The sequence below is a fragment of the Myotis davidii genome, unplaced genomic scaffold (genome assembly GCF_000327345.1).
Source record: "Myotis davidii unplaced genomic scaffold, ASM32734v1 scaffold228, whole genome shotgun sequence".
NCBI lineage: Eukaryota > Metazoa > Chordata > Mammalia > Chiroptera > Vespertilionidae > Myotis > Myotis davidii.
Genome location: NW_006300104.1, coordinates 18,020 through 29,076, shown reverse-complemented (window position 1 = coordinate 29,076; position 11,057 = coordinate 18,020). Strand labels below are relative to the sequence as shown.

General features: G+C 41.3%; 1 protein-coding gene across 1 annotated transcript; it reads right to left on the bottom strand.

Moving 5' to 3' along the window:
• Window positions 1-3,774: 3,774 nt before the first annotated feature.
• On the bottom strand, window positions 3,775-8,134 carry RFK (riboflavin kinase). The gene is made up of 3 exons (XM_015572316.1): window positions 7,957-8,134; window positions 5,325-5,427; window positions 3,775-4,998 (listed from the first exon to the last, which is right to left on the bottom strand). The coding sequence occupies exons 1-3, from the start codon at window positions 8,008-8,010 to the stop codon at window positions 4,868-4,870; spliced, it is 288 nt and encodes a 95-aa protein (XP_015427802.1). The 5' UTR covers window positions 8,011-8,134; the 3' UTR covers window positions 3,775-4,867.
• Window positions 8,135-11,057: the final 2,923 nt, after the last annotated feature.

The following is an 11,057-nucleotide window of genomic DNA, read 5'->3' as shown; positions in this document are numbered from 1 at the left end:
TTGCTAACGCTATCCTTGCGCTCGAAACATTCCAGCCAGTAGAGACAAGAGACAAGCACAGAGTGAGCTGCCATGTCCTGCGAAAGCTAACTCAGTGGTTCTCAACCTTCCTAATGCTGCGACCCTTTAATACAATTCCTCATGTTGTGGTGACCCATAACTATAAAATTATTTTCATTGCTACTTCATAACTGTAATTTTGCTACTGTTATGAATCGTCATGTAAATATCTGATATGCAGGATGTATTTTCATTGTTACAAATTGAACATAATTAAAGCATAGTGATTAATCACAAAAACAATATATAATTATATATGTGTTTTCTGATGGTCTTAGGCGATCCCTGTGAAAGGGTCGCGACCCACAGGTTGAGAACCACTGCGCTAACTAGTGGGCCTCAGGATCACCTACCACTCCACCATCCATAGCTCCCCAGGGCCCATGGGCACCACCCCAACAGGGCCAGGCAACCACGCTTGAGTCTACTAAGATGGTATTCCTCTGGAAAGAGGTTGAAGACCTGAGTTCCAACTCAGCTATGGCATTTTCTACTTGTGCAGTTTGAGTCACTGAGTTTCTCTTTGACTTTCAGTTTCTTCATCTGAAGTGTGGTAACATCTAACTGATGGTGGGGAACCACAAAGTGACGCAAATAAAGGCACATTGAAGCTCCTATTGCTACAAACGCTAACACTTCCCATTGGTCAGTAGATGAAATGGAGAGAATGTAATCACCTATCTCTTGAATCTCCATTGACTTACAAACTATTTCTGAAATTTCAATGTGTGCCTCGTATCTGTATTTGACTTTTAAAACTGTGTTCTTGGGTTTTTGTTAATTCTCACTCGAGGATATTTTTCCATTGATTTTTAGAGAGAGTGGGAGCTGTGGGGCAGGGAAGACAGAAACATCGATGTGAGACATTTGGATTGGCTGCCTCCCGCACAAGTTGGGGATTGAGCCCGCAACCAAGGTACATGCCCTTGACCAGACCTGAACCCAGGACCTTTCAGTCCGAGGGCTGATGCTCTATCCACTAAGCTACACTGGCCAGGGCTAAAACTGTGTTCTTACAAAGAACATGATATCCTCAATGTAGCTAAGCTGCTGCAGTAATAGATATTTCCTATTATTCATCCCTTTGCAAGACTGTCTGAAAAGGAAGAAAATAAATGTTCAAAAAGGACAGAATCTGAACACTTTCTTCTATCTTTTAAAACTTCAAAAAAGTATTCAAATTAAATCTATAGGAAACAGTAGAAAACAGGTCTAGCTGTTCAAGCTGAGGGCCAGGTGAAAATCCTCATTTGGAAAGATGGGTGGAAAAAGCAGAGTATTATTAGGGGTTTGGGGGCTCAGGAGATTAAAAAACATAATAAAAAACTTCATTTGACAGAGATACTGTACTGGTGTGGGGAACTTTTAATAAATTGAAAACACCAGCAAATCCGTAAGCAAAACAACTCACTGGGCAGCTATGGAAAACACTTTGAAGACTCAGAGAGGCCTACAGGGACCCTAATATTCACCAGGAATTCCCATGAGTGACTCAGCAATAGGTGTTTGTTTAGTGGATCCAACCCACACCAGGAAATTCCCCTTTTTAGAATTTATGTCCCCTTTGCTTCCAGAAAAGTGCTTATGGTGCTATTATGTATACAAAATGAAATGGTGTGCATGGAAATAGAGAATGGGAACCTTGAGAGAGGGAGAGGCAAGTAAGCTAATCAATTCAAACAGAAATTTAACTTAGCAATGGAGGCCTTTAATCAAATGCAGTCTTCAGTAGAACCCACAGATATAAAACAGTTAAAGTACGCAGGGTGAGCGGGGCAGAGCTTCCCTTGCTTGCCCTCTCACCCAGGGCACTTCCAAGCGGCCCTCAGGGTCTTTGCAGAACATTTTGAAAATCAGGTTTGGTAGTTATTAGAGCTCCTATGATTGGACATCAACCCTGAGCTTCCCACAAAGCAAGATAAAAAAGGGAAACACTATAGGTTATATACTTTTCCTTCTTCAGATTAAGAAGGTTTTATCAGTCTCTGGAACATTCTAACTTAGCGTAAGAAATGCTTTTTTTGAATGGCTGAAAAAGTGCACGGACAGCATGTACTCAGGTTATCATTTCCTTCAGAGTTAGATAAGGGTGCTAGATGTCTTTTTCTTTAACTGCCCAGTTATCTAACCACCTCCGTATGTGTAGAGAATTGTCTCCCACTGTATGCGTCTTGGCGGAAAAGCACGTCTCTGGCCAGAACTGGTTTGGCTCAGTGGATAGAGCATTGGCCTGCAGACTCAAGGGTCCCGGGTTCGATTCCGGTCAAGGGCATGTACCTTGGTTGCAGGCACATCCCCAGTGGGGGGCGTGCAGGAGGCAGCTGATCGATGTTTCTCTCATCGATGTTTCTGGCTATCTCTCTCCCTTCCTCTCTGTAAAATATCAATAAAATATATTTTTTAAAAAAAGAAAAAAAAAGAAAAGCACGTCTCTGTATAGAAGCTGAAACAGCCAGATACTCAGTTTCCCAGCCCCCCTTGCAGCTAACACTTGAACGGTGTCCAAAGCTGGACCAATACGATTCTGATAGTATAAAGATTACTTTCTGGAACAGGGGCAGCCAGCAGTGTGGAGGTTGTGTTTCTGGTGGCATTTGGTGGGACTAGAGCACCTTTGCTCCGCACCAGTGGCACTGTCCTCGATGAACTGGCTGTGGTGTGACTTTGTCTCTGATTCTGACCCTTTGGTTCAGAGGTCCCCTTTTCTCACCCTGTCTCCAGCTTTCCTATCCATTTTCTGAGCTAACCATGATTCTCCCAATAAATTCCTTCCCTGCTCAGATCAGCCAGAATCCATTTCTGTTACTTGTGACCAGTCAGATTCCCAATTCAAGTGGTAAGAACATACGAGGCTTAGGTCTGCTATGGAAAAGACAAAAGATGACACAGTGCACTGAATATTTGTGTTTATAACTTAGAACTCAACTATATGGGCTCGTTGGACAAGAGTATGAGAGAAAAGAAACTTATTTGTTCAGTTATCCTTGGCTGCTCAAAATCAACCAAGGCCACTACTGTCCACGAATAATGAAACCTTAGCCAAAATACACAAAAAAATGAAAACCTTGATTCCCAGCTCTTGTCAAGCATCGTGAAGGAGACAATCAATCGATGTTCCTCTCATATCAATGTTTCTCTTCTCTCCCTCCTTTTCTTTCCACTCTCTAAAAAAAGAAAAAAATATCCTTGGGTGAGGATCAACAAAAAAAAGATACATTGTTTGCCATGAATTTATCCATGCTTCCCCTTCTCCAACATTAACTTTAAATATTATAAACTAGAGACCCGATGCATGAAATTCATGCAAGAGTAGGCCTTCTTTTCCTCGGCTGCTGGCTTCCCCCTGGCTCATGAGACCCGGGCTTCCTTCGCAGCCCTGGCTTTGTCCGGAAGGTCGTCTGGTCTAATTAGCATATTATGCCTTTATTATTATAGATACCTAGTATTTGTTAAAATCAGTTCTCTGTGCAGATTAGGGAAATAGGACTTGTAATAAGTTATCTTTAAAATTATCTTCTATATACCTTTGTCTCCATCCCAACCAAATCTGATGCCAAAGTGAATAATACAATCAATGTACTGCTTCTGGGACTCAAAAGACTCTGTAATCAATCTCGTAAGCATCCAAAGATTTTTAACTTCTGTCAATATAAACAAAAGTCTCCAGTGACCAAAAATCACTTTAGTTGTTAGGAAGAAAAAACGCACAGTATGAACATTATGAAACTAAGACTTTATTATTTAGTTTACCCCCAAGCTACAAGCACTCTTTATCATTAAATCACATGTGCATACATAATTACAACAGTTTGCTGTATTATGTGAACATACCATCACATTAAATATAAATAATTTTCTATTTCATGGCTTAATTGGCTCATAAACAGTTTCCCTAGGAGGAAAAAAGTGTTTTGTGTTCTTTAAGAAACTGGTATATATGAATGAAGTGCTACATGTTCACTTAGACTTTGAGTAAACCTAAAGATGAAGCTTTTGGGGGTTTTCATATAGTGAATGCTGGAATGGTGGCGATAGATGCAATCCTTTGCAAGTCAGAGGATATTCTAAATGGAAAACACTTGACATGCGATTGTTTAAAGGAAAAAAAATAATCAAAGTCAAGAAAAAATGTTGAATATCTACTCTTAAAGAGAACAGTGCAATACAATACAAAAATGAAACCTACAAATTCAAAATACACTCATTTTAATGTTTTAAAAGACAGACCAAAATAACTGATAGGCAGAGAGTCCAGACCAATCATAGCTGAGGCAGGTGTAAAAAAAAACAAACATGATATAATGATTTGACCTCTAATTTTCCATAAAGAAAATTAGTCATGACTAATTAAAATTTCATGAGTATTTATGTTTGTAGTAATATTTTAATGCACAAAATATAAAAAATACAATGTGTGAGTTTTCCCTCTTAGGTTTATAAGATATCAAACCTGTTTTAATACATTTACTTTTAAAAGCCTTCTGTTTAGCAGCACATGCTATGCAAGTACATACACGCTAATCTTTTACTATAATTAGTTTTCATTTCACACTAGTGACTTGCCTTTTTACCCATAGCTTTATACATTTCATTTCCCTTATAAAACACTTGATATTTCTAGTGGTAAATTTTAGTCAACGTATTACATAGACAAAATCTAGATTTTTAAAATGAATATTGTTAGTACTGCAGCATGATGGGTTTAATTGAACATGAAGCATAATAACAATTACATTGTACTGCTTAAACTAAGTCACAGCTGTAGGATTTTAGAGAACAATGAATGAATAAATAAGATGATTTTTCATCAGTGGCCATTCATTATTTTGCTTTTCGAAACCTGGAAGAAATTGTCTTCTTTGAGTTTCAAATGCTCTGGTAAATCTAGTCGTTTCTTAGCTTCCTCAATATCACCTTGAATTGCTGAAATAAGTGACTCTGCGAGAGAATATAAAGATAATGAGAACTGCTGCTATACTTTTTACTTCTCCTATGTTCAACCTCTCCAAAATACTCCCCTCAAGGCTGGCTGTGTCTGTGGAACAGGATAGTTGTCTAGTAATTGTTCTACCCATCCCTCCAGACTTAAGTAAAAAAGAATAATTCCTCATATGGTTGTTGTGAGGATAAAATGAGTTAATCCATGTAAGGCACTTAATACAATGCCTGGCACATATTAAATGCTCAAATATTATCTGTACTGCCATGGTTATTACTAATAGAAGAAGTAGCTGCAACGATACTTAATATAACTAAGAACTTACCTAAAGAATCAAAGTTCTTTTCTGGTCTGAGGTAGCCAGCAATGGCCACATTGAGGATTTCCCCATAGAAGTCCTCTTTGAAGGTATGCATGATATGAGTTTCCTGCAGTCAAGAAATGTTTAGAAAAAAATTATTACCATCCCATTTACAGAATAAAGCTGAAACTTGAAATACACATATTAATGGTGGAATAATTTAAATGAAACAATCAACCCTGGTTAGATCTTGAAAGACAGGTTAAAACATAGAGTTTTTCCTGCATTCTTCCACTGTTCCTGTTCTGCCCCTGGCCTTACATGTAAACATTAGTAAAGGAGAAGTTACACCACAAATCTAGCATGATTTGCTGCTTATAGAAAAATCATGCAGCAAAGTAATTAAGAGTCTTACCAAGGTGAAAAAACTGAGCAAAGACATCAAAGAGGGAATCATTGTAAAGTATTAAGAGACGTTACCACTAATAGAACTAGCTCTAAAGTTAACCAGGATCCATGTGTCTCTAACACTATTTTCAGAAACTTTTGAGGGCTATCCAAAACTGAAGACTGATGTGGGGGGTAGAAGAGCCCAAGCAGGTTCCTGATCTAGGAATGGTCTAACAAATAGGTACAACATCTGTTGAAATAAAATGGTGCAGGGGGTAGAAGCAGCTCTGGAAATCTGAATTTAGTAGGTGCCTATAAAAAACACACACAAATCTGAGCTCAAAAGGCAGAAAAAGCAATGTAAAGAGCAAGCAAATGCACAAGGCAGTTGAGGCTGGATTGGGATGGTGGCACTGGGAACTGAGAGGGTTACACAATTTAGAAACATGTAACTTGAGACTAGAAGTATATTTTCAAGTGTGTAACTTAATCTATTAAGCTAAGTTTTCTTTTTTCTCTTATATAAAACTAGAGGCCCAATGCACGAAATTCATGCAAGAGTAGGCCCTCCTTCCCACCGGCTGCCGGCTTCCCTGGCAGCCCCAGCTTCCTCTGGAAGGTTGCCTAATTAGCATATTATGCTTTTATTATTATAACCTAGTCTTTCATAATCTTTTGAGTTTGTTTGGGTGGGGCAGGGTCATGGTCCTTTCAGGACATTAATATGGGCTCTCTCCAAGTGTCCCTAACTAAAACTCTGCATGCAAATTAATGGTGTTTATGGATTTTATGAAGCCTATTAAAAAAAAGAGAGAGAACTGATTTAAACAATTTTTAAAAAGAAAATATAGATATTAGAAACTTTTCTTGTCCTAAGTGGTTTAGCTCAGTGGATAGAGCATCAGTCTCCGGACTCAAGGGTCCCAGGTTCAATTCCAGTCAAGGGCATGTACCTTCTTGCGGGCACATCCCCAGTTGGGAGTGTGCAGGAGGCAGCTCATCGATGTTTCTCTCTCATCGATGTTTCTAATTTTCTATCCCTCTCCCTTCCTCTCTGTAAAAAATCAATAAGATATATTTTAGAAAAAAGAGAAACTTTTCTTAAAGCTCTTATTAGAGTTTTGGTTTTGTTAGATGACTAAATCGTTTGTTTATACTAGAATTGAACTTAAGAGAAGCAAGGAAGTAATGTAGCAAGAGCACTAAGTTAAGATAAAGTCTCAGGTCGCACATTTGGCTTTTAAAAGGATACCTTAACCTCTCCGGAGCTCAGTTTTCTCATCTGTAATTGAGGGATGAGTTAGAAGAGAAATGACAAAAATGTCCACTTTCCCTAAATTGATATACAGATTCAATGCTATGCCAATCAAATCCTTAGAGTTCTTTTTAATGACAGAAACTGAGGAACAAATATAACCAGAGACAGAGAAGCATGGAACAGACTGAGGAATCATGGGGGGAAGGGGGGACGGGCAGAAAGAGGTTAACCAAAGAACTTATATGCATATATGCAAAACCTATGAACACAGACATGTGAAGGCCTGGGGGGGAGGGGGGCGAGGGGAAGGAGGGTGAAGGGGACATCTGTAATACGTTCAACAATAAACTTATAAAAAGCTGTAAGGCATATAGAAAACAAATAGCAACAGCTTAAGTCCTTCCTTATCAATTAGTGGATTAAACTCTCCAATCAAAAGGCAGAGATTAGCAGGATGATTAAAAAGATAAGAGTCAACTATACACTGACAAGATTCACTTTAGATCTAGAGACAAAGTTTTAAAATGAAAGGGAAAAGTTACAGTCAAGTAGTAACTAAGTACTTAGCTTTTAAATTCTTCAAGTGTGATGCCAAAAATTTGGAATTTACACTAGGTTACCATTGACGGAGTCCATACCTCTATATGTATACCTAATACTGCGTATTACTCTAAATCAGCGGTTCTCAACCTGTGGGCTGCGACCCCTTTGGGGGTCGCCTAAGACCATCAGAAAACACATATATAATTACATATTGTTTTTGTGATTAATCACTATGCTTTATGTTCAATTTATAACAATGAAAATACATCCTGCATATCAGATATTTACATTACTATTCATAACAGTAGCAAAATTAGTTATGAAGTAGCAACAAAAATAATTTTATGGTTGGGGGTAACCACAACATGAGGATCTGTATTAAAGGGTCACAGCATTAGGAAGGTTGAGAATCACTGATCTAAATCGCCATCCCATTTCCAGTTACAGAGTGAAACACATTCTTACCATGGACTTCTTCGTGTTCTTGTAGTATGGGTTCCATCCTATGCTCACCACCATCTTATGGACTTCTCCGGTTCCCACACTGGCCCATCCGTAATAAATGCCAGTGGACACATCAGCGGGAAGATTATCGACCACTTGTTCAGGAAAGTTGGCTTAAAAACATAAGTAAATATTCTGAGTGTTAAGGGTTTCACAGCCTTTATAAAAGTCGTACCCAAAGTTAAATAGGTTCTAAAGATTCCTAGGGCTTTTCCTATGGATCAGTCCTACCATTTCATTTTTTAAAAAACTTTTAATTCTTTATTGTTTAAAGTATTATATATTTCTCCTTCCCCGCCCCACCTCCCGCCCCCATTGACCTGTTTCTCATCCAGTTGCCTATGTTATCACTTGGGCACAATCTAATAATAAGATTTTTTTTTAAAAAAAAATAACCCTACAATTGGCTTGAGAATTTTACCAATCTGCCCAAATTACGATTCCTAACGGGCAAGGCTCCTGCCAAGCTTGGCAGCTCTATCACGACAGGTTATAGAGGCGGCAAAGGGGGACCCCAAAACTCAGCTCCTGCTTCCTGCCCTCCCCACCCCTCAAGCCACGGGCCCACCTCTACCTGGGTCCCGCCCCCGCCGTGGCCCCGCCCCCAGGCCGTGCGCTGCTTCTGGGAATTTTCCACGCCCAGGCCCTTCGAATTGCGGCGGGGACTCCGTTTTTCAGCTGGAGGCTTTGAAGGCGCCGTTCTGGGACCGTAATACTAAGTGTTTTTTGTTTGTTTTTCAATTACTCGTTTTCATCATGATCCTGACGCCAAATAGAAACATTCTTTGGGTCCTTGGCAACCACTCGATTGCTTGTCATTCACCACTCCTCCCGCACTTAAACATTTGTTAAAGTTCCAAAATTCCAGGTCAGAGATCACCTCTTCGAGTGGCCTTTCCGGCCCTGGCCGGCTTGGCCCAGCGGATGGGGCGTCAGCCTGCAGACTGAAGGGTCCTGGGTTTGATTCCGGTCAAGGGCACATGCCCGGATTGCCGGTTCTGTCCCCAGTAGGAGGCAGCCGACCAGTGGTTCTCTCTCATCATTGATGTTTCTGTCTCTCCCTCCTTCCTCTCTGAAATCAATAAAAATATATTTTAAAAAATAATAACAAACAAATTAAAAAAAAATAAAAGAGGCCTTTCCCGCCTGCCTGCCCTAAGTGGCCTCCATTTGACTGAAGTTCTATCAGAATGTGAGCTCCAGAGGCGCAGGGCCTGTCTGTGACCAGAGGAAGGCTACAATGATGTGGTCCCCCACCCCCGCACCCCAGGAGGCACGCAGCCTCCTACCCACGCTCCCTCCTAGGCTGTGTTCTAGCAACTTCATGACCCCGATGAAAGGCTTGATCTCCGCTGCAATGCAAATCCGTGAGCCTCTGGCCCTTGAGGGTCAAGGTTACGCCCAGAAGGACAGCTTGGGAGATACACGTGGCTCACAAAGTCATCCTCCTTGTCTTGGTCTTAAGAAGTTTTAATTCTCCTCTTTTACCATTCTCTACTGAAAGGGAGCAGAGTTTGCCACCCCAAAAGATGCCTCTTTGGGGGTATGGGTAACTTTAGGCTGGTGAATATAAAAAAGCAGATGTGGGGAGAGCTCTGAAAACCAAGTATAAGTTGCCCTTTGTAAGAGAATATTCACATTTGTGAAGGAAAGCTGCAAGGGTGTTGCCCTGACTGTACCCGGAAGAGGAGGCTATCAAAATCTCTGTAAAGCTGTTAACAATGAAGAGGGTGTGGACTTCTGCGTTAACAGTCTTATCCTTGTTAACTGCTTTTCCTGGGTACCTCCGGTCACCGACTCCCACCCAACATCTTTTGCCTTTAGCCGAAGGTGACATTTAAGGCGATGGCTTCTACCATTTTGCCATGTTGCTGGGTCTCTCCTGTGTGTAAGGGGGCCTGCGTGTTATTAAATGTAAATTTTTCTCCTGCTAATCTGCTTTGTGTCAATTTAATCGTTACACCACGCAGAAGAACCTTGAAGGGTAGAGGAAATTTTTTCCCCACGAACCCTACAAATGTGTGGGAAGTTTTGTCCAGACTTAGCTATTGCTTTTGTTACCGAGAAAATCCACCAGCCCAGAATGGTGTCACTGGTGCTATATTCCTGGATACCAACCCTACCATAACCAGGATGGTGAGCCGGGGTCTTTTTCCCCAGGCTCATGTCTTGCAATGCTGAAGAATGAGCTCCACAGACCAGAAGATTGAAGCAAGAGTGTGGAAAATTTATTACAAGCAGATTCAGACTCCCTTCACGGGGAGTAGGGGCCCAGGAATGGGCCGCCCCCCTTAAGCCTTGTGGTCGAGGGGTATATATTTGCTACAAGCCTGCTTCTATATCTGTGTCACCTGATTGATTCCCTCATTGTTCTTGCTCAGCAAGGGACCTGAACTTTCCCTGTTTCCATGTGTTCTTTCTCTGTCCCTGCGCTGAACTTTCTCTGTTTCCATGCGTTCGTACACATTGTTCCTACAGGCCCTCCCTTGTTTCCCCATGCCTCCCGCTTTGAGTCCAGAAACATTTTATTATTTCTGCCTGGTTGGTTCCTGTGATTATGCTCGCTCAAACTGCCGTGTCTGCCCCTTCCTATATTCCTCCTGCCTTTGTTTCCCACTGGGCCCCCGCCTTATCTGCCTGCCTTTCAAGTTAACCCTCTCACCTAGATTTAATACCTGACTCAACTGTTGTTTCGGACTTTCCTAAAAAATCAGACAGAGGGCGAAAAACCAGGACTACAGGCTTTATTAAAGGAGAAGCACCTGAGGGCTGTCTCGCAAGGGGAGAGCAGCAGCACGTGAGGGGTGGGCACGCCTTTTGAGGGGCGGAATGGGAAGGGGTGGGGGTAGTGTACTGGGCGCACACTGATTGGTGGCTTGCTGCATTGTCCATATAGGACAAGGGCTTAGGGTATTTGGCAGGTGTGGATTGGTGGTCCAAGGTATAGTCCATATAAGGGACCTGGTTAGTCACTCAGGTATTTCTGGGCTGCAGGTTACGTCATACTCCGCCCACCAGTTGTGGGAAGGGAGGATCTATCATTTCCCAGTCACCAAATGACT

What these genes read in the sequence shown, in the direction of transcription:
- RFK (XM_015572316.1), bottom strand. Translation starts at nt 8,010, where the DNA reads ATGGTGGTGAGCATAGGATGGAACCCATACTACAAGAACACGAAGAAG. An exon ending in AGAACACGAAGAAGTCCATG is followed by an intron (nt 5,428 to 7,956) that starts GTAAGAATGTGT and finishes TCTTGACTGCAG; the next exon opens with GAAACTCATATCATGCATAC. An exon ending in AAAGAACTTTGATTCTTTAG is followed by an intron (nt 4,999 to 5,324) that starts GTAAGTTCTTAG and finishes ATTCTCTCGCAG; the next exon opens with AGTCACTTATTTCAGCAATT.